At 32.4% G+C, this 25,178-nt stretch overlaps 1 protein-coding gene across 1 annotated transcript in view; it reads right to left on the bottom strand.

Annotated features, from left to right (window-relative positions):
- Window positions 1–5,547: 5,547 nt before the first annotated feature.
- LOC143083760 (uncharacterized) overlaps window positions 5,548–25,178 on the bottom strand; it is a 29,210-nt gene continuing 9,579 nt past the window's right edge. The window contains exons 4-13 of the mRNA XM_076260070.1: window positions 24,953–25,042; window positions 24,474–24,655; window positions 23,796–23,991; window positions 23,176–23,350; window positions 22,406–22,684; window positions 21,157–21,270; window positions 20,353–20,514; window positions 12,944–13,078; window positions 8,322–8,446; window positions 5,548–7,642 (exon numbers count right to left, since the gene is read on the bottom strand). Coding sequence (XP_076116185.1) covers window positions 7,499–7,642; window positions 8,322–8,446; window positions 12,944–13,078; window positions 20,353–20,514; window positions 21,157–21,270; window positions 22,406–22,684; window positions 23,176–23,350; window positions 23,796–23,991; window positions 24,474–24,655; window positions 24,953–25,042 — 1,602 coding nt within the window. The 3' untranslated portion in view covers window positions 5,548–7,498. The remainder of the gene's footprint in view (window positions 7,643–8,321; window positions 8,447–12,943; window positions 13,079–20,352; window positions 20,515–21,156; window positions 21,271–22,405; window positions 22,685–23,175; window positions 23,351–23,795; window positions 23,992–24,473; window positions 24,656–24,952; window positions 25,043–25,178) is intronic.

Genomic DNA, 25,178 nt, shown 5'->3' with positions numbered 1-25,178 from the left:
GACTGAGAGACGTTTTATTCGACGCACTGCAGGTCAACTCCACCATAGCGAATCACATAACGTTGATAATCAGTAAATTCCAGCGAAAAATATCTTTATAAGTCAAGAATTGTCGCATAAAAATTAAATATAGTACACGGGAAATGGCAAAGTTCACGAAGTCTAGTCTGATTAATCATTTTACAAAAAAAAAAAAAAAGAAAAAAAGTCCGAGCAAAAGGAGGGGGGGCGTACGCCCTCTACGCCCCCTCTGGATCCGCCACTGAGATTCATACTACATATGTGGCAACCTTTAGTTTAAATCTTATAACACATTTATATTTACTGTAAGTTATTTAAGTTCCATTACTAACTTACAGTAAATTAAAAGTAAACTAAATATTATTGTTATATACATATACACATTCATGGATTTACAATCTGTCGATACCTGGCTGTATCTTGGCAGTATCTTTACACTAAATCCATTTGATGTTAGATGTGTACTGATTGATAATATAGTCTTAGATGCATGATTTTGTTATTAGTTGTTAGTGGCTTTGAACTAAACTGAACTTTTGAACTGAAGTACCCGGTCACGTCCACTTTGTGTATTCTATCATGTTGTATCCACCTTTTCAACTGATTTTTATAGTTTATTCTAATGTTGTACTGTTACACCACTGTCCCACCACTGTCCCAGTTTAGGGGAGGGTTGGGATCCGCTAACATGTTTAACCCCGCCACATTATGCATGTATGTGCCTGTCCCAAGTCAGGAACCTGTAATTCAGTGGTTGTCGTTTGTTGATTTTACACATTTGTTTTTGTTTCATTTTTTGTACAAAAATTAGGCCGTTAGTTTTCTCGTATGAATTGTTTTACATTTGTCATTTCGGGGCCTTTAATACCTGACTATGCGGTATGAGCTTTGTTCATTTTTGAAGGGCGTAAGGTGACCAATATAAGTGTTAATGTCTGTGTCATGTCATTTGGTCTCTTGTGGAGAGTTGTCTCATTGGCAATTATGTCCCATCTTCTTTTTTAATACAAACTATTGTATCTTTGACCTATTCTCCTTTTCCATTCTTAATCATTTAATGAAAACTGCAAAACATTGGCTTCTGTGTTACGTTTCAATTCCGTTGTCCAGGTCTTTTGATCTAAAAAAAAAACACCCTTCAAATCTGATCTTAAATGAAGCTTTCTTCTATAATTAAATATGCAAACATGCCATATATACTTGATGAGGTGACTAAACTACACATTGCGGCAATACTTATAACAGTTTTTACATATGCAAATGGGGACCAATTGCATCCGTTTACTGCAGACTTGTTTAAATTTAAAAAAAAATTACATTGATGGCTAAACTTCATCAATGAGACATTGTTTAAATCATGACAGACGACACAGCTGCGTTTGTCCGAACGTGCAAGGGCAGTATAACCAGTCAAGTTCGTTAAAAACTTCCACACACATTTGGTGTTGCTGTGAAAAACGACAACACAGTGCGGGTTCAAGTGAACTTAAAATATAATTGTTGTGATATGTCACTAGATAATTAAAATGATTGTTATATCAATAAAAACAATTAAAGTTAAGAAATCTGTATTTGTTTGTCTGTATTATCTAAAAGTTCAAAGAAAGACAAATTTTAATAGTTCTCGTCTGCATTTCTTCTGTTGAAGTATATGATAAAAAGATCCTTGCATGTCATTTTTAATATCAGAACCTTTGCTGCCCTCTTTCCTATCAGGCATCGAGCCTGTGGCTCTTGTGCTAATATAATGACCTTGGGCCGATAAAGGGATATGAAAAATGCCATGTAATAGTCTATAAAATTGAGAATGGAAATGGGGAATGTGTCAAAGAGACAACAACCCGACCATAGAGCAGACAACAGCCGAAGGCCACCATACGTGTCAATCTGTCGTTTTTTTGGAGAGTAGTTCAGGTATTCATAAAACTTCTGAATCAAAACCAAGTTTTACTGTAGAATATTTGTATTCCTTAAAATTTAATTTGTTTTATGAAACCAAAATCTATCCCTGTAAAAGAGGTCTAATGAAGCTTGTGTGTTCTCAAGAAAAATAAAAATAAACCTTCTAATCAGTTACGTGTAACAGCGTTTCACCTCACATGGAAGATGGACTTTCAATTTATCTATATACTTTAGTATAGATACAGCATCTAACATCAGCATCAGTAACGAGTTCAGAAAAATTGAAGACATTTAGGAAACAAAATATGAAGATATGAGAAATAAAATAAATGCATCCATATTAGGCAAACAGAGTGCTTAAATTTTTATTGCGATTATTTTGTGCAATTTGCATTAGACACCCGGTTTGTAGAAACTAGGATTTGATGGGTAACCAGATGCTCCGCAGGGCGCAGCTTTATACGACCGCAGAGGTCGAACCCTGAACAGTTGGGGCAAGTATGGACACAACATTTAAGCTTGATACAGCTCTGAATTTGGATTGTGATTAAATAGTTGATTCAACATAGGTTTCTGACACAGAATGAATGTGGTCTAAGAACTTAAACTTAAAAACTTAAAATTTTTAAATTGAACATTTACCTATTATGTCCAATATCCAAAATCTAAATACATGGTTACTGTAAATTCAGAAATTATTGCGAGGTTTTTATTATTGCGAATAATGCGACAGAGTTGTAAACGCAATAATTAAAACTTGCATTTTGTAATATTTTAACTGAATAAAGCACGACTTTTCCCTAAATCGTAAAAAATAAAATTGCATTTAAGTTGAAATTGACAAATTCGCAATAATAAATGCACGCAATAATTTATGAATTTACAGTAGATTCAGCATATCATAGAACCCCAAGAATTCAATTTTTGATGAAATCAAATAATGTTCAATTTTAGACCCTTTAGATGTCAATGTGGACCAATTTGATAACCAGGCCCAAATATTAAAAATCTAAATACATGGTTAGATTCAGCATATTAAAGAACCCCATATATTCAATTTTTGTTGAAATCAAACAAAGTTTAATTTTTGACCCTTTGGACATTAATGTAGACCAATTTGAAAACGGGACAATACTGTTCAATTGAATATTTCTTGCTATTGTGCAATACTGTGCAATTGAAGATTTCTTGCTATTGCAGAATATTGTGCAATTGAAAATTTCTTCTATTGAACAATACTTAATATAATAATTTTGGACCCAGATTTGGACCAACTTGAAAACTGGGCCCATAATTTAAAATCTAAGTACATGTTGAGATTCAACATATCAAAGAACCCCAAGAATTCAATTTTTGTTAAGATCAAGCTAAGATTAATTTTGAACCATTTGGACCTTAATGTAGACCAATTTGAAAACAGGACTAAAAATTAAGAATCTGAATACACGGTTAGATTTGGCATATCAAAGAACCGCAATAATTCATTTTTTTATGAAATCAAACAAAGTTTAATTTTGGCCCCTAATTCGTTGGGACCAAAACTCCCAAAATCAATCCAAACCTTCCTTTTGTGGTCATATAAACCTTATGTTAAATTTTCATAGATTTCTATTAACTTATACTAAAGTTATTGTGCAAAAACCAAGAAAATGCTTATTTGGGATCTGTTTTTGGCCCCTGATTCCTAAACTGTTGGGACTAAAACTCCAAAAAATCAATCCCAAACTTTCTTTTGTGGTCATAGACCTTATGTTAAAATTTCATAGATTTCTGTTTACTTATACTTAAGTTATTGTACGAAAACCATGAAAAATGCTTATTTGGGCCCTTTTTGGCCCTTAATTCCAAAACTGTTGGGACCAAAACACCCAAAATCAATCCCAACCTTCCTTTTATGGTCATAAACCTTGTGTTTAAATTTCATAAATTTCTATTTACTTTACTAAAGTTAGAGTGCGAAAACCAAATGTTTTTTCGGACGATGACGACGCCAACGTGATACCAATATACAACCAAAAAATTTTCAATTTTTGCGGTCGTATAATAAAAAATGATGTGGACTTCCAAGTGATAAGAAAATAGTTGACCCCTTTAATTGTATATTCAAATAGTAGCTGTATATTCACTTTTCTATTCCAAACTATCAAACATTGCTTTCAACTGATTTGTGCAAGAACCTACATATATTTTTAATAAAGATTATTTAACACATTATCATTATCTCATTCTAATCAGGTCAAATACTTCAATTCAAAGTCAGCAACATCTTTTTGGTAACCAGTCAGCCTTCTTGGGTTTCATGTATTGCTTTTCTTTTTTAACTTGTGTTTTTTGGTATTTATCAGGACTAAGAAAAATTTTACTTTCTAAATACTTTATTTCATGGTTAAGAGATATTCTACATAAGCATGTACAATAAATTCATATTTTGTTAAAAATATTATACTTGTTTTACACTTCTATCAATGAATTCACCAAATGTAAAATCTTGTGAATAAACAAGTATTTTGTGAGTATTGCATGGTAATAAATAGTTCTTTGTTTATTTATGTATCATAGTCATTTTGTTTATTTTGTTTTGTTATCTATTCTGTCATCGAACTTATTTTAAACCGAGATTTACTGTGCATATTGTTGTGTGGTTGTTTTTTCTACATTGGCTAGAGGTATAGGGGAAGTTGAGATCTTAAAAAGCATGTTTCACCCAACAACATTTTGCATCTGTTTCAAGTCAGGAGCCTCTGATCTTTGTTAGTCTTGTATGATTTTAATTTTAGATTCTTTTATATATTTGAGAGTTTAGTATGATGCCTTATACATTATGGGTGTAGGGGCCAAATGAAGCACGCCTCCGGGTGCACAATTTTCTCGCAGCATTGATCGGTCAGGTTGTTGTCTATTTGACACATTCTCAATTTTATTCCCTACCGCTTAAAATTCTTTGTAATGGAACCAAATTCTAACTTAATCTCTTATACTTGTCATGTTGTTGACTATTTAACAAATATCAAGTCTCTTCAAGCATGACGAAATTTAGTGTTGAGAACTGATTATGATAATGAATTTCCTTAGTTCAAGGACCATAACTCTCTAAACAAAATCGTCTGACTGAACAAAATTCAAACTTGGTCACATGATATAACTGTATACCAAGTTTCCAATCAATATCTTCAGGCTTGAAGAAAATTGTGGGAAACTGACTTCTAGACATAATAATAATCCATATCCTTCATCTATAGCTTGTCATGATTAAATTATATACCAATTTTCTTATCTTCAATATCTTCCAGGAGTGAAAAAACAAAAAAAGTACAGAAAACTGATTTGCTGGACTGACAGACGGACAAAGAGCAAACCCCAAGTCCCCTTCTACTAAGTCGGCACAGGACTAATAAAAGTCCACAGTAATTGGATTATTCCAACACAAAATGGAGGAATTTGCAAACAGAAATTGGTAAAAAGGTATAGGACCAAAAAGATTCATAATAAACTAGAGAGACAGGTGACAATACAACTTGAAATACAATTGGTTTTGGTACAACAATGTTTCTCTTATCAATAATCTATACGACTTTTAGGGGGCAATTGTAAGAAAACAAATATAAAACCAATATAAAACCAATATAACTGACAACAGATTTATTTATAACAATATATCATCTATAATTGTAACAAAATACAATTCAAAATGATGAATGGAAAAACCATTCTATATGAAGTATGCAGGAAAACCTGCTTATTCACATATAAATTCAATCTTACAAAATACATGACAATTATTCTACACATTTCAGAAACAATTTTACAGACAACACAAAACTTTTGTGGTATAAATTGCATTTGAAATAATAGTAATCATTTAAATATAAATTCATTCCTAACTGAAATTGTGAAATCAAAGTAATCCCAGACAGTATCGTTTAAAATTCATATAAGAACTTAATGTGCTACTTTGTACAATTAGATATTTTTATTGTTTACAGATCTGTAATGTTTTATGTAAAATACTGGGAAATATTTCCAGTGAACAAAATATCCAGATGATATTTTATGAAACTTCTTTTTACTTGTTGTGTTGCCTCTAAACAAAATATCGATTTATTTAACAAATTCGATTATTAGAAAATTCTGTCATGTTTGATTCCTAATATTCTTATCATAGTTTTAATAGAAAATCAATCGCTACAATCATACATCAAATTTCTGTTGATTTTATTGGCGTCAATAGAATTTCCAATAAATCTTTGATCACTTAATTCCTTTTTAACAGCTAAAACTACAGGAATATTGCACATTCAAAATAATAATGTACATCATATTGAATATTATAGCACTTTTGTTTCAAAAGTCAATATTAATCACAGTCTTACAAAAAACAATAATACAAAATTCAGAGATGATTTTTTTATGCACTAAATATGTCAAATTCTTGTCAGTTGTGCTTAAAACTGAATTAATTAAACCTAAATTATAACAAAAGTAAGCAAGGAAAATATTCCTTTGGATTATATAAAATTTAAATCTTTTTACTAACTAAAATAGAATAACATTACAGTCATGATTAACTTATGCCAGTGTTCTTTAAGGCCAAATAAAAATATATGTGCGGTTCCAGTAACCCGACCAACTCTAGTTAAAAACCCCCGACTCTAGAACTTTTTTTTTCATTTCTGAAAAATAAATTTTCAAACGATCAAATTCTGAGGATTGTGTATTAAAATAATTAAATTCATAGATTTTTGTCATCTGAATTTCCATCACAAGTATCTGTTATGGCTAAAATACAACGATTCATAACAGAATGCAACAAAATTAACTAAAAACGTATCAGGACTGTTTATTTTACAATGTTTTACAACCAAACACATGTAAAAATGGCGGACTTCCGGTTGGGGCATGTATAATACTGATTACAATTTCGGTAAACAAACAATTTTTTCCCGGATTTTGACATTCAAAAAAAAAAAAATTCAAAAAAAAATTCAAAAAAAAAAAAATTGCCGACCTACCGACCCTATTTTTTAAAAGTATGTAACTGGAACCACACATATATTTTTTTTTGGCCTAAATCATTATCACATTTTCTACTGTATGTAATATTTTCAGAAATAAATGTTTCATTAAAGCAACTTTTGGATGATTTAAAGTAAGAAAATGATGAGACCAAGAATTTGTTCATCTAGATTCAATTGAATACAATTCATCTGATGAAAGCTACAAAGTTACATTCAGATAAACATAGTAGTCTTATACAAATTTATCAGAACTTTGAATATTGCCATTTCACCAGATGAGCTTCTGACATGCAAGCCCTCAAAATCCACAATCAGATTGTGAAAATTACAAATTGGTCAAATGTAACAAAACAAACCCCATCAGATCATTTTGTTGTATAAGGATAAATGCTTGCTTGACCAGATTGTAATTGATGCCTGTAACAAGGCAGTACAATCAGCTGTAATGATTTACTCCAGATCACGTTAGTTTCTAGTCGACTCAGTAAATTCTGGCATAGACGGTCTACTTCAGATCGTGTAAGTTTATGGTGGACCCAGAAAATTTTAACATATATATTCTACTCCAGATCTTGTAAGTTTATTGTGGACTCGGTAAATTCTGGTATTGAAGAATTGTCATGTAAAGGCGTACATGAGGTCACTGGCAAGTCAGGAGAAATCTCTTGGTCTTCACAGTACATATCCATATTTGGTGGGTCATCCTATAAAAAGAAAAAAATAATTTGGAACAAACGTCACTATATATGAGTTATCAAATATTAACTATCAAGTTTTCAAATTAATCTTGTAGAAAACATGACAGCATTTGAATAATATTGCAACTTGTCAGTTGTGTAGAACTACGGTTATTCATAATGCAATTATCCTTTGTCTCCATAAAGCTATAGGCAATTTATCTTTTTTCTTTTCTTGGTATCATGCTTTGGAATCATATTTCTTAAAATCTATGGAGAAGTTGTGACAATAGTTCACATTCTATTAATTGAGCTACATAGGCAGGATACTCATTGCCAGCTACTAATGGCAGGATAATCATTGCCAGCTACTAATGTTATAAATGTCATTCAGTGAATTTTGAGAAATTTTCTTAAAAAAGTTACAAAATTATTAATCAAGGATTATTAGGTAATTTTAGAGGCAAATTCCTCACATTAAATTAACTTATTGTACAGTGATTTTTTATTTCCATGAATCAATTTTCATCGATTGAGGAAAAAATGTATTTTCATAGATATTCATTTTGTGCTTTTGAAAAGTCTTCATAGAAGTCGTTAGAAGATTAGTACTTTATTTGATGTTTAAATTTGTGGTTCTCCATAAATAAAGACCAAATCAAACACAATCTTTTATTGTACATCCACAACCCTCATATGAACTAACCTGTAATAGCTGGGTCTGTAGATACAACACCCCGGTCTCTGGGTCTCGGAATGTAATCCCTCTAGATGTCATGCCATCACCTGATGTGAAGGAGTTTGTCATATAGTTATTCTTCTCTGCTGTATCTTCAAGTATAAAATACAACAACTATTTATATATCTATCTATTTTGTGATTTCTCTAAAAAAAAAACCATGACCACTACACATGTGAATTGTTGTGAGATGAGTTTTTACCAAAATATAAGTGCATAAATAATTATTTGCACCTGGTCAGGCTTAAATTAAAATATTGTTTGTTTGCAGTTTACCGACCGACCCTTGAAAATCCTCCCGACTGTGAAAATTTTATTGCTTTAAATTTGAAGAAATTTTTTTTAATACTTCTATTGACGCGATCCGGAACTTTGGGTCCTTTCCGGAATGATTTGAAGTCTGGGTCAATTACGCATTTCAAGTTCGGTTTTTCTTAGCTTCCCGTCAAGCGTTCATGTGACCATTTAATGATAAATCACATGGAAATTGTTTAAAGGTATCCATGAAGTCACGGAGGAGTACTTTACGCTGTCGTCTCGTGTCAATTTTAAGACAAATAACAAACAAAAAAGTTTATTAGTAAACTGTTTATACAGATTCAGGCACATGTAATGATGTGTGATGATATCATTGGCGATGATGCAGCGGATATTCATAACTGACACGATAACCATTCTGTCTCAAACAAATCGTTTACAGAATCTGTGGAGCCTGACTTTATGGAACCAATTTCAGTGGTTAAATAATTCGACAGCAGCTTGAAGTATGGCATATTTTCTACAAATCGTTGTGAAGACGACAAAGATGAAACCACTCCTCCGTGACTTAAATCCACAGGGGCTTGCTACAATTGCCGGGTTTACTATCCATACGAACCCTTAAATAACACGTGTTTTTTTAGGGGTTCGTATGGATAGTAAATCCGGCAATTGTAACAAGCCCCTGTGTTAAATCTTCATGGATATCTGTAAACACGCCTGTACGGAGGAAGGGCTCATTTGAAATGTTAATGGATATAGATCATGCCAAATCAATAAGAAGCAACCCTAACTACACAAAGATGTAGAGAAAATGAATGGTTAGCTTGAAAAATAAATATACTCTCTCTATATTAAATCTATCTTCGATTGCAATGAGTATGCTCCTTTAGGATAAGGGGGGCTGCCCCACTCATTGCAATTATTCTCTTTCTTACAATATTAAATATACCCAAACTGTGTGGCCTGTGGAGCTATGCTGCCAATTTTTGTTATGCATTAAAAACATTTCAGTACAGACCATTTACTTTTAATGGGGTGCTATGGATTTCACCCCAAACTTTAGATTTCTTTGCAATTGGTTTTCATTAAAGCCTGGCAAAAATATAACCTTATCACATATAATTAAATATTGTTAGAAATATGAAAACAGTCGAATGTCTTAATACTTTTTTTTCAAGTTGCCTTTTTTTTCAATTGAGGAAGATTCAATGGTTCAGAGCTCCAGATAAGAATTCACAAATTGGGTTTTTTACCCACCATTTTCTTATACAATTGGGTGATAAAGTTTTTTAATTGCATTATCAATTCCAATTCACCCCTCATGTAATATCAAATTGGGTTTTTCACCACCAAGCTCCTTAATGTATTGGGTTTTTTCATCAACACAATATTGAATATTTAGGCAATATCAACCCCAGATTTTTTCCATCTTAAATATGTTTCTGTCTTTGTTTACCTGTTTTATTTGGTTAGGGTTAGGGTTATTTGCTAGCTGTTTTATTTGGTTTATTCACTGAGGAGCAATTGTAGGTTTAATTTGTGTTCTGTTTCAAACTTTCTGCAAGTTTTATATTTTCTCATATAAACTGTAAAAAACGGATATATGTATTCACAGGCACTCGTCTTATACCTTTACAATGCTTTATATAATAAATTCTGAGACCATGCAGTGCCTGCGTGTGTATTCATTAATTAACCGTAAAATGAAAAAAATAGTATATAAACTCTAATTATACTTGAATGTTTTTGTTTTATTCCAATTTTCATAAATCTGGGTTTAGTTGTCTACATGTTGTATTATTAGAACTTTTGGTTTCTGATGCTTTTTCATGTCATAATTGATTTGGCCTTTCACTTTTCAACTGATTTCATTTTTAAATAATTACATTAGATGTATGTTTCATTATAATACTTTATTCTGATTGGCTAACTGCACATCATGTGTTATTCCGTAAGCAGTTGCATTGCTCAATACAACTTTTTATTCGTGATAACACGTGGTCCAACAATAAAGTGCACAGGTGAATTAAATTAAAAAATATATAAAATTCGTGTTTTCATGATCATAGCTAAAAAATGTAATTATAAGTATTGAATGCTTCTTTTTGTAACTTTATAGGGTTGTAAAAGCGTTGACCGAGCGCACATTTTTAGAATGAAGCGCTTCTGCGCTTCATACAAAATGTACTTCGGTCAACGCTTTTACACCCCAATAAATTTACAAAAAGAAGCATTCAATTCTTAAGGAAACCCTGTTTTTATTAGCAATGTTCTCGTTAAGGTACGCACACACGCCCGTGTGTTCGATGGACGCTTCCTAAAAACACTGGCTGAGTCTTGTTATCATCATAACTTTCCGTCAGCTTTTCTAAAGAAGCAGAAAACATGCTTCTATTCAATATTTTACCGGACATTCACTTTCGTTTTAATTCAATGTATGTTTTGATAAATCCTGAGCAATGCAAAAAAAATATGACTTCATGACACACGCTAATTGGATAAACGCCGAGAAGATCGAAATGTTTTCAAAAACATGTGTACCTATTGAGCAACGGAAAACTCTAACAGGGACACAATCACATTTAAGCTACACGATGCAAGGATCTATTTTTAGAACGAAAGAAATTTCCAATTATAAATATTATAAAAATAATTTACGCGACGACTGTAAACAGATAAGGGTAAATAACGCAAATTGTAGCCAATAAAAGGGTTGAGAACTCATGGTTTTGGAATATAATTGGGTGTTCCTTTGAATTAATTGGGTTATTGAACTCTGCAATGGGCAATTGCATTGGGTTTTTTATTATTTGTATTGCGTGATCACGCAAATACGCAGCTTATCTGGAGCTCTGATGGTTATTTTTTTTTTATTAAAAATACACTCTTTAATACATTGTCTTATAAATCTTTAATATCTACATTTTTCTGATGAAAATACTCTACTCATGAAAACATTCTAGTCAAGAAGCATACATGTCTGAATATATTTCTTTAAAACAGTTCTAGTCATAATGACATTCCTTGTTTATAAGTGTTCCAGTATTTAATAATTATACCATATTTTATGTCATAAATTGGATAATGACATTATGTTAAATTTTCAGTTTTGGTTAAAAAGTTTTTTATCTGAAAATGCCTGTTCATTTGATGTTGGTTTTCAGCATGTCCAGTGTTAGTTGTTTTAAAATGTTTTTTTTTCTTCACAAGAAACTTGGTTTAGTGTAACTGCTTGTTTAAACTGTATTTTGGCTGATAAAATAAAATATTTTTCCTACCTACCGACCCTTCAGTCTGAAGGTACAGTCGGAAAACTGCAAACAAACATATTTTTAAGGTTGGCCTCAAATAGCAACAACTTTGTTATATAAATATCATTTAATTTTGAATGTAACATGTCTTCTGATTGGATGACGTCATTGATGTTTTTTTTATGATTTACGCTGCATTATTCAGTGGGCACCACATTTTATATTTCATTTCTTCATAGCCAGACAAAATATAACAGTCATTCCTTAAATGCATATGCTATTTAAGGTAGCACAATACAAAGATTTTATAACTCCAACTCCCAAGTTTTAAAATGCTGTAACTTTCTTAATAATGCTTGAAAATTTATAAAAGTGGTAGTTTTGGATAGCTATTAAACAGATTACTCTTTCAAATTAATGCAATGTTAGTATTATGCAACAATTCTGTAACCAATTATAATGTTAACTGTGTCTAAAATATTTTTCACCAAATTTCCACTTTCAAATGAAATTAGCTTCTGCATAGGTATCCCTAGAGGGTTGATTTTATTATATGTTGTTCCTATGGCCATTATCTCCAAAAGGGTGTCTCAGATTTCAGATAGAATGTATAGAACAAATTTTACACCTAATTAAACATTATCTTCTTTTATGTGGTTAGGATGTTTACACTAATAAGAGATTTATGAGAGAATGGAATACCATAGAGACAATCTGAGACACCCTTTTGAAGCCCATGATGTGTTGATTAAGATTTCGTTGAAAATTTCTGTATAGTTAAAGAGATGATAGAGCTAAATTCATTCAAATGAACTTACCCAGATTTTGCCACTAATTACATAATAATTGATTACATAATGATTGCATAATAAAAATACTGCATTCATTTAAAAGATTAAACTTTTATCTATCTATATATACCTCTTTTATTATATTCTATGCATTCATAAGAAAGTTACAGCATTTCAAATGTTAGTGATTGGAAGTAAAAAAATCTTTGTATTGTGCTACCTTAACAATGTATAATTGAACAATTGGCAACCAGTTAATAAATCTACTTTGTTAACCAATATTTACCTTGGAATGAAGTGTCAGCAGTTGCTAAGGATGATGCCTCCTTATTTCTTCTTTTCTTTGCTCTCTCACTCATCAGATGGTTACCATGGTAATCAGTCCTTGCTGAACCACCTGATTTACTATTTGACATTGTTCCTAAAAAATCAAATATTTATTTATCTGATAATTAATTGCCAAACAAAGTTCAATTTTCATGTTCTGTTTTAGACAATAAATTGTTTTGATGCATTACAATATTTTATATACATATTTATGGATCCAGCAAATCTGACAAAGGTTCTTCCATAAATGGGTGTCTTGTCAACTGGTAAACTTGATGTCTTAATCTATATTGTTACTTTACCAGCAAGCTGTTAATTTCTATATCACCATTTATTTTTCTTAAAGCAGTTGAAATTTTATCATCATGATTCATCCTCTGAAGAATAAACAATATTTTTTTTTTTTTCAAATTTTTTTATCATATCTACTGTGATGTTACAAATGTCAAATAGGATGAACAATCAAATATTCCAAACATCTGATAAGAAGTTTAATTCCATTTCACAAATATGGTACATAGCTGTCACGTGAGATGAACAGCCTCGTCATGATGTCAGAACATGCTCGTCTATTATATTGTTAACATGTGTTAATTTTTGTCTTGAAGAACTCTTGGATTTTATATAGTGCCAGGATTTTGCGGTCGTATAAAAACTTTTATCAATTTCGAAGTTTTGGCGTTTCTGAAATTAGATTAACGTGAAATCACGGTTTTCAGTACGTAACCACGTAAGTGCAAGTTATATAACTTGTTGAACAATGGCATCTCAGGTTGATGATGATCCAAAAAGTGGGACATTAAACTTAACTGATGATGACCATAACCCTAACACTAGCCAGCAATCTGGAAAGGGTGTAGATGATACTAGAATACCCAAAGACTTTAGGGATTCTCAAACCCATGAATCTGAATCTGATGATGACGACGATATGTCATCGATGTCGATTGACACTTTAATACGTTTACAACACAAGCAGATGAAATACATGCAAAAACTAACAGAACATTTAGGTTCTAATTCTGATAGTGTGTTGGACAGTGCAAATAAATACACAACAGCACCACACGATAGTATAAGTAGAACAAGAATGTGTCCACAGTACACGGATGCCCCACTCACACTATCATTTTCTATGTTTAAAGGACTGTGAAATTGGAATAAATTCTCTAATTTGGCATTAAAATTAGAATGATCTTATCAAAGGGAACATGTATACTAAGTTTCAAGTTGATTGGACTTCTACTTTATCAAAAACTACCTTGACCAAAAACTTTAACCTGAAATTTGCACTATCATTTTCTATGTTCAGTGAACCGTAAAATTGGGGTCAAAACTCTAATTTGGCATTTAAATTAGAAAGATCATATCATAGGGCACATGTATACTAAGTTTCAAGTTGATTGGACTTCAACTTCATCAAAAACTACCTTGACCAAAAACTTTAACCTGAAGCCAAAAACTTTAACCTGAAATTTGCACTATCATTTTCTATGTTCAGTGAACCGTAAAATTGGGGTCAAAACTCTAATTTGGCATTTAAATTAGAAAGATCATATCATAGGGCACATGTATACTAAGTTTCAAGTTGATTGGACTTCAACTTCATCAAAAACTACCTTGACCAAAAACTTTAACCTGAAATTTGCACTATCATTTTCTATGTTCAGTGAACCGTAAAATTGGGGTCAAAACTCTAATTTGGCATTTAAATTAGAAAGATCATATCATAGGGCACATGTATACTAAGTTTCAAGTTGATTGGACTTCAACTTCATCAAAAACTACCTTGACCAAAAACTTTAACCTGAAATTTGCACTATCATTTTCTATGTTCAGTGAACCGTAAAATTGGGGTCAAAACTCTAATTTGGCATTTAAATTAGAAAGATCATATCATAGGGCACATGTATACTAAGTTTCAAGTTGATTGGACTTCAACTTCATCAAAAACTACCTTGACCAAAAACTTTAACCTGAAGCCAAAAACTTTAACCTGAAATTTGCACTATCATTTTCTATCAGTGAACTGTAAAATTGGGGTCAAAACTCTAATTTGGCATTTAAATTAGAAAGATCATATCATAAGGAACATGTGTACTAAGTTTCAAGTTGATTGGACTTCAACTTCATCAAAAACTACCTCGACCAAAAACTTTAACCTGAAGCGGGACAGACGGACGAACGGACGAACGGACGAATGAACAGACGGACGAACGAACGGACGGACGAACGGACGCACAGACCAGAAAACATAATGCCCCTCTACTATCGTAGGTGGGGCATAAAAAGATCCCATGGTGATGACGGGGAATCTAACATTTCAAATAAACACTTAAAAGTTGCAGATGATTCACAGCAGGACACAGAGTCTGTTGATGACCTAGATAAACTTATGTGTAGCTTTGAAAATGCTGAGATCGACAACCTTGATAAATCTGATAACCTCACTGATGACGAGGATCTTAACGAGGTCAATGAATTAATGGATGAAATGAGCGAATTTTACAATGATTCTGAGGAAACTAGTGCGGCTATTGAAGAAAGCTTAGCAAAATCCGTGAATACCTCTCTAAGATCTAAGATCCCCGATTCAAAATTTAAAGAAATTAAATCGAAATACAAAAGACCCGAAAACTGTCAAAATCTTATGATCCCTTCAGTAAATGAAGAAGTTTGGGGAGAAAAACACTCCATGCTCAACGCAATCAGATCACGTGATCTGAAATTACAGAAAATAATGGGGTATATCATCAAGGGAATGATACCAGCCATAGAAACGACAAATGACATCTTGAAAGCTGCTCTTAAGAAAAACACATTTGAGCCAACAAAAAACCTTAGGAAAATGATTCCATGTGAATCGGAGATATTTTCGATCAGACTCTCTGACTGAAATACTAAACAAGAATGTGTCCAAAGTACACGGATGCCCCACTCAATCATTTTCCATGTTCCATGGACCGTGAAATAGGGTAAAAATCTAATTTGGCATTAAAATTAGAAAGATCATATCATAGGGCACATGTATACTGAGTTTCAAGTTGATTTGACTTCAACTTCATCAAAAACTACCTTGACCAAAAACTTCAACCTGAAGCCAAAAACTTTAACCTGAAATTTGCACTATCATTTTCTATGTTCAGTGAACCGTAAAATTGGGGTCAAAACTCTAATTTGGCATTTAAATTAGAAAGATCATATCATAGGGCACATGTATACTAAGTTTCAAGTTGATTGGACTTCAACTTCATCAAAAACTACCTTGACCAAAAACTTTAACCTGAAGCCAAAAACTTTAACCTGAAATTTGCACTATCATTTTCTATGTTCAGTGAACCGTAAAATTGGGGTCAAAACTCTAATTTGGCATTTAAATTAGAAAGATCATATCATAGGGCACATGTATACTAAGTTTCAAGTTGATTGGACTTCAACTTCATCAAAAACTACCTTGACCAAAAACTTTAACCTGAAGCCAAAAACTTTAACCTGAAATTTGCACTATCATTTTCTATGTTCAGTGAACCGTAAAATTGGGGTCAAAACTCTAATTTGGCATTTAAATTAGAAAGATCATATCATAGGGCACATGTATACTAAGTTTCAAGTTGATTGGACTTCAACTTCATCAAAAACTACCTTGACCAAAAACTTTAACCTGAAGCGGGACAGACGGACGAACGAACGGACGAACGAACGGACGAACGGACGCACAGACCAGAAAACATAATGCCCCTCTACTATCGTAGGTGGGGCATAAAAATGCATCCTTCAAATCTATACTACCAAAATAACAATTACGGTTCATTAAATTAATTGCAGTGCCTAAACTATCCATCTTAAAATGGTAATTCTCTATATATTCATTTAAAGATTTTAAATTTAAAATCACTCGATGTGTTCCATCCTTTTTAGGGCGAATGAAAATATGTGTCACAAACTGATTCTTGCATGGTATAGCTTTTTGGATAATGCCTTTCTTTAAAAAAGTTTTCACTTCCAAAGTTATGGAAGTTTTTTCATCTTCATTAAACGAAGGATTATTACAACTGTTACGACCGGGCGGTAAGGTGTGAAATTGTAACCGATAACCAGTCAACATTTCTAGAATTGATGTATCACTCGTTATTGATCTCCAACTTTCAAGATTGTATTTAACTTTCCCAGCTCTAAAGTTTTCAGGAGTATTAACAAGATTTGAAAATTCACATTTACTTTTGTTATCTAATTGTTTAATCTGACTAACCTGTGAACTTAACGATTGTTTGGTTTGTGGAACCCGTCCCACCCTTATATTGCATCTATTTACTCTGAAGTCTGACATCATGACGAGGCTGTTCATCTCACGTAACACCTATGTACCACTATTGTTTCACGGAATTTTAATTAAACTTCAATTAAAATTTCGTTTAATTATATAATTTCAATATATTTCTTGGATTTAAAAGTATAATGATGTATCTCAATATACAAATTAATCAAGCATAACAGTCATACATGCTAACATGCAAATTGAAATCCATCTGCTTAACAACGCTTATTGAATATTCAATTAAACTTTCAAAACAATTAACAAAACAAGAATGTGTCCAAAGTACACGGATGCCCCACTCAATCATTTTCCATGTTCCATGGACCGTGAAATAGGGTAAAAATCTAATTTGGCATTAAAATTAGAAAGATCATATCATAGGGCACATGTATACTGAGTTTCAAGTTGATTTGACTTCAACTTCATCAAAAACTACCTTGACCAAAAACTTCAACCTGAAGCCAAAAACTTTAACCTGAAATTTGCACTATCATTTTCTATGTTCAGTGAACCGTAAAATTGGGGTCAAAACTCTAATTTGGCATTTAAATTAGAAAGATCATATCATAGGGCACATGTATACTAAGTTTCAAGTTGATTGGACTTCAACTTCATCAAAAACTACCTTGACCAAAAACTTTAACCTGAAGCCAAAAACTTTAACCTGAAATTTGCACTATCATTTTCTATGTTCAGTGAACCGTAAAATTGAGGTCAAAACTCTAATTTGGCATTTAAATTAGAAAGATCATATCATAGGGCACATGTATACTAAGTTTCAAGTTGATTGGACTTCAACTTCATCAAAAACTACCTTGACCAAAAACTTTAACCTGAAGCCAAAAACTTTAACCTGAAATTTGCACTATCATTTTCTATGTTCAGTGAACCGTAAAATTGGGGTCAAAACTCTAATTTGGCATTTAAATTAGAAAGATCATATCATAGGGCACATGTATACTAAGTTTCAAGTTGATTGGACTTCAACTTCATCAAAAACTACCTTGACCAAAAACTTTAACCTGAAGCGGGACAGACGGACGAACGAACGGACGAACGAACGGACGAACGGACGCACAGACCAGAAAACATAATGCCCCTCTACTATCGTAGGTGGGGCATAAAAATGCATCCTTCAAATCTATACTACCAAAATAACAATTACGGTTCATTAAATTAATTGCAGTGCCTAAACTATCCATCTTAAAATGGTAATTCTCTATATATTCATTTAAAGATTTTAAATTTAAAATCACTCGATGTGTTCCATCCTTTTTAGGGCGAATGAAAATATGTGTCACAAACTGATTCTTGCATGGTATAGCTTTTTGGATAATGCCTTTCTTTAAAAAAGTTTTCACTTCCAAAGTTATGGAAGTTTTTTCATCTTCATTAAACGAAGGATTATTACAACTGTTACGACCGGGCGGTAAGGTGTGAAATTGTAACCGATAACCAGTCAACATTTCTAGAATTGATGTATCACTCGTTATTGATCTCCAACTTTCAAGATTGTATTTAACTTTCCCAGCTCTAAAGTTTTCAGGAGTATTAACAAGATTTGAAAATTCACATTTACTTTTGTTATCTAATTGTTTAATCTGACTAACCTGTGAACTTAACGATTGTTTGGTTTGTGGAACCCGTCCCACCCTTATATTGCATCTATTTACTCTGAAGTCTGACATCATGACGAGGCTGTTCATCTCACGTAACACCTATGTACCACTATTGTTTCACGGAATTTTAATTAAACTTCAATTAAAATTTCGTTTAATTATATAATTTCAATATATTTCTTGGATTTAAAAGTATAATGATGTATCTCAATATACAAATTAATCAAGCATAACAGTCATACATGCTAACATGCAAATTGAAATCCATCTGCTTAACAACGCTTATTGAATATTCAATTAAACTTTCAAAACAATTAACAAAACAAGAATGTGTCCAAAGTACACGGATGCCCCACTCAATCATTTTCCATGTTCCATGGACCGTGAAATAGGGTAAAAATCTAATTTGGCATTAAAATTAGAAAGATCATATCATAGGGCACATGTATACTGAGTTTCAAGTTGATTTGACTTCAACTTCATCAAAAACTACCTTGACCAAAAACTTCAACCTGAAGCCAAAAACTTTAACCTGAAATTTGCACTATCATTTTCTATGTTCAGTGAACCGTAAAATTGGGGTCAAAACTCTAATTTGGCATTTAAATTAGAAAGATCATATCATAGGGCACATGTATACTAAGTTTCAAGTTGATTGGACTTCAACTTCATCAAAAACTACCTTGACCAAAAACTTTAACCTGAAGCCAAAAACTTTAACCTGAAATTTGCACTATCATTTTCTATGTTCAGTGAACCGTAAAATTGGGGTCAAAACTCTAATTTGGCATTTAAATTAGAAAGATCATATCATAGGGCACATGTATACTAAGTTTCAAGTTGATTGGACTTCAACTTCATCAAAAACTACCTTGACCAAAAACTTTAACCTGAAGCCAAAAACTTTAACCTGAAATTTGCACTATCATTTTCTATGTTCAGTGAACCGTAAAATTGGGGTCAAAACTCTAATTTGGCATTTAAATTAGAAAGATCATATCATAGGGCACATGTATACTAAGTTTCAAGTTGATTGGACTTCAACTTCATCAAAAACTACCTTGACCAAAAACTTTAACCTGAAGCCAAAAACTTTAACCTGAAATTTGCACTATCATTTTCTATGTTCAGTGAACCGTAAAATTGGGGTCAAAACTCTAATTTGGCATTTAAATTAGAAAGATCATATCATAGGGCACATGTATACTAAGTTTCAAGTTGATTGGACTTCAACTTCATCAAAAACTACCTTGACCAAAAACTTTAACCTGAAGCGGGACAGACGGATGAACGAACGGACGAACGAACGGACGAACGGACGCACAGACCAGAAAACATAATGCCCCTCTACTATCGTAGGTGGGGCATAAAAATAAGGCAGATTTGTCTATCAATGTGTATCTATTTGAGTACTAAGTTGTATTACAAGTTTACCTTTTGTCTTGGAACTAGGTGAGGGTGTCACGTTTGTGTCAGTAGGTGTGGTGGCCATCTGATCCTGCCGTTCCATGGAAGATAGGATCTGGTTGATGACGTCAGGACTAATCTGTTGGACATCACCACTATCTGTTGTAATGAATGATGTTTCTGAAATACCTGCAAAAAGATAAATTACTTCATTATTAGGTTCAAGTACGCAAAAACCAAAAGACATCCAGAAATTAATGCACAGTTTATCAGCAATACACAAATGATTTTATACTATGTCAAATTCTAAATCAATCCATATTTGTTGATAACATAAGTCAGTGCAAATTTTCAACAATAACAAAATATCCCGGTTGTATATGTAGGAATCATCCTTGTAATTTATCTTTCATCATCTTTTACAGTTTTTTAGGGTTCTAAATTTTATTCGAACAGATATTTTCTGTTCATATGAAAATATGAAAATCTATTTTTAGAATAAGTGTTATGACAAACATACATTATTTTTACTAAAAACATTTTTTAAACAAGTCCAACGAACATAATACAATGTAAACTTGATCTGTAACTGTTCATGATAAAACTATATACCAAATTTCAAATCAATATCTTCAAGCATGAGGAAAAAAAGTGTGTAAAACTGATGGATTGACAGACAGACGGACAGAGTGCAAACGGAAAGACTAATAATAATAAGAAGCGGTATCACACAAGAGATCAAAGTCTGAAGCAATGGAGTACACTAAATTCACATTCTATTATTCATCACTAGAAAACTACCTTCAACTATAATTCAGATTTTAACCTTACCAGAAGATGCTATAAATTCTGACGGATCTATCATCACTTGTCCAGAGGAAGTTTCTTGGACTGGGGCATTCTGAGGACAGTCTGTATCAGTCACTTCTGGCTGACCCTCTTGATCTGAACAAAATAAAGATGGAATTAAAAAGAAAATCTTAGTATTGTCCTTTTTTAAGTAATCAATTGACAAATTGTTGTTGGCTACTGTAAATGCAGGGGTCAAAATTGGCCCTGGTCCGGTGGTCCGAGTCTTTCTGACCAGTAGAATTTGCGTTGTACCAGTAGATTTTGTCAGCTGGTTGACAAATGGACCAGTAGAAATTTGTCGATAAAACTCACCGATTGCATCGCTATTTGTTTGCAAACAAATTTACCTGGAAATAAATTTTTGGATGGACCGCCGGACAAAAAATTAAATAAGTGTCATCTTAAAAGAAGAACGGAATAAAGTTTATGAAATTAACAAAAGGAAACGTAAATATAAAAAAATTCCTGGCCTGACAAACATTTTTCTGTCCTTGATAATGATTTAGATGAAGAAAATCATTGAGACTCTCTCTTTTTCGTGTCTAACATATGTAAAAAACAAGAATGTGTTCAAAGTACACGGATGCCACACTTGCACTATCATTTTCCATGTTCAATGGAAACAAATGGACAGACGAAAGGATGCACAGACCAGAAAACATAATGCCCCTCTACTAGCATAGGTGGGGCATAAAAAGCATGAAAATAAAAGTGAAAATCTATTATTTACATTAGTGTTTTTTAAATGAATGTCATTTTTGCAGCCGGACTAGTCGACTTCTAAGTCCACTGGTCCGGCTGGCCAGTAGACAAAAAGCTAAAATTAGACCCCTGTGTAAATGCCAAAATATCTTCAAAAGTTTGACCTTTGGAATAAATGGTATACAATATATCTAACCATCATGGAAGGGTATTAAGATTATTAGTTTAACTGTGAACTTTACTTTGTCTATCTTTATTATATAGTTTTATTTCTTGTTCTTTATCGATTTAATATTAATGTAATCCTTACATATTTTTTTTCTATTTAGGAAATTACCATTTAATACCATGATTACTCTGTTGTACTAATTAGTACAATCATCAGATCTTTCAATAATTCTGATCTTTTTAAGAATTTATTCTGATATCCTCCCCAAACAACATTGAAAATGATACATTTATGAAAATCTAAAAACACATGCTTTAGCACATAAATCAGTATCCCACATCTTATAAGTTTAAATACCTGTAGAATTGGGTCCATCTATAGATGCAAGTAGTCCAATATCAGGCAGATCATTGTCTAAGTAAGGCATGATATCTATGTTGTCAGCCTGTGTACTGTTACCCTCAGACATGACCTGTTTAACATGTTTGACAATATGAGCCCTCAGTGAGGGTTTGTTAGAGTACTTTTTTAGACATCCCTCCATTGGACAGTGGTACATCACTTTCTTTCCACCATTCTCATGCTTCTTGATATGAACAAATAAACTACTTTTGGCAGTGAATTTAATACCACATCCTGAAATAGACATTAATCAATTTACATTATTCCAACCTACAGCTGACTAGTCTTTGCTATTTTAAAGTCTAATGTTGCCTAAAAAATTCAACCTCTTTTATCAAAAGTAAGCACACAAAATATAATGGAAAATCTAGTGTCAAAACTGCAAAATGATAAAAATACAGATTATGCGTCCTAGTTTCGCTTGTAAGTTTCTGACAACACTTTTCTACTTTCTGTTCTGGTAAAAGTAACATCAGCAATTGAAATTTCGCATTAAAATACTGTTAATTCAGAAATTGTTACATTTTATTTCTGCCAAAAAAATACATCAGAATCAGGCTACTAACAATTCAGTGAAGATGATCACAAAGTTAAATTCTGAAAATCAATACTTTTTAATTGCTGTTTTCAATTTTCCCCCCTATTTCTGCAAACCTGAAATTTAGTTTTCAGTAAAATATATATGTATTTTGGAAGCTCTTTAGAAAAGGAGGTTCATTGCTTACCTTCAACAGGACAGGCAAATGGTTTATCCCCTGAATGTGTGATTTTATGACCTTTGAGATGCTCAGATCTCATGAAGGCTTTACCACAGAGATCACACACCCATTTTCTGACGCCAGTGTGTTTGGCTTGATGTCGTTTTAATTTACTGGCTGTTGTAAAAGCCCAATCACAACCCTGTAATACAAAGAGAACAAAAAATGACAATTGCCTTTAAATGTATAAAGGGCTTCCTTGAACGAAAGGGTTATAAGGTATCATTCTTAGATCTTAAAAAATTAAACAACTTCAGAAAAGTTTAAAATTTGCTCTGTGCCCTATGAAGATGTTTTTCCTTATTTATTCTTGGATTTAAAAACTAGAAGAACAAAGACATTGCAAAATTTGGTATAGCATAACATGTAAAGTCATTTAGCACTGTTGATTTATCTTATTTTCTTGGGTAACAAAATATAAAGATAGAAAAATAGAGGAAAAATGGTATTTAATTGATAATCGAATACCAATAAAAAGAAGCCTGAAGACCAGCTTATTTTTGGGTTGTCGATAAATACACAATTATCTTTTAAGTTGACAGATGATCACCCATTATGTTCTGATCATAACACAATGTACAACTCACTTCAAATCCACAGATGTAAGGTTTTTCTCCTGTATGTGATCTCATGTGCTGTTTAAGTCTGCAGGTTTTGTCAAACACCTTCCCACAGCCTTCAAATGTGCAGGTCAGATCATCTTTGTTATGTTGATGAACCCTTGGATGAGAACCCATGGATAATGCTGATATGAACACTTTGTCGCAACCTTCATGAGGACATCTGAAATATAGATCATATATAATCATATATAATCTGTTCTAAATTTTCTAGGATATTATAATATTGCTTGTATTGAGTGAAGTTTTTTTTTATATTACTTTTACTTATTACCATTTGCTATAAAAAATATAACCAAGCAATAAAGTACACATGATAAAACTGATCTGGTGATCAAGATTCAACAAACATTTGCACCTTTTTAGTCCATGTAAACTACTGCAAGACATTTCATGGGCCCATCCAATTGGACATGGGATCACCTATTGTCTATATCAATTCAAAATTAAGCAATACTTCTTCAGATCAGAGGGTGCTATAAATATTTTTTCTAGACCTCTGTCTATTTTAAGATAAATCAACTTTTATGCAGAGTCTAATGATACCTAGAACTAGGTACCTTTGTCAAAGAAAAAAATTGACATTCAATACTGAAAGTCCTCAACATGACAAAACTCTTTAGAAATTTGTTAGGGATTAATTACTTGTATGTTTTTTCATGCCCACTGTGTGATTTCATGTGAGCATCTAACTGTCTCTTGGTAGCAAACTTCAGTGCACATTCTTCTACAGGACATTGCTCTGTACACGGTCTGCTGTGTAACTTTATATGTGAGTTGAGATTATAAACCGTTGTGAACTTCCCTCCACAGTCAGGTATAGGACACTGAAATATATCATAATGTATAATTACACATTGTCAGTAGTATTGGATTTAGATTAAAATCTGACACTAATAAATGCTGCAAAACAAAATTCTAAAACCTATAAAAATGTTGCCAAACAAGTCATGCAAGTGGAACTTTACTTTGTGTACATCATGAATATGAATCATTGTACACAAATAAAACGTATCAAAACAAGCTCTTACAAATACTTAAATTAGCATTCAAATTTGAAACTGCTATTCCCCAAATGTAAGTTATCCAACAAAATAACAAGATGATAAATTTTTTGACCATACCATGAAAGACTTCCTGCCCTCGTGTGATTCTTCATGTCGTTTTAACTTGTAATGAGTTGTAAACGCCCATTCACAGCCTGCTTTGGAACACTGCAAATAGAATGAATAGTATGTACATTAAAAAGGCAGTGTTCTCCCCAAGCCGTTTAAGCGTCGCGGTACCGCTATAATTATTTTCAGGATGTTATTTTTCTCGTTTCTATATGGCAAAGCCATGACCTAAATT

Source organism: Mytilus galloprovincialis, chromosome 7, assembly GCF_965363235.1.
Source record: "Mytilus galloprovincialis chromosome 7, xbMytGall1.hap1.1, whole genome shotgun sequence".
In the NCBI taxonomy this organism is placed as follows: domain Eukaryota; kingdom Metazoa; phylum Mollusca; class Bivalvia; order Mytilida; family Mytilidae; genus Mytilus; species Mytilus galloprovincialis.
This window is presented reverse-complemented; position numbering and strand designations above follow the sequence as displayed.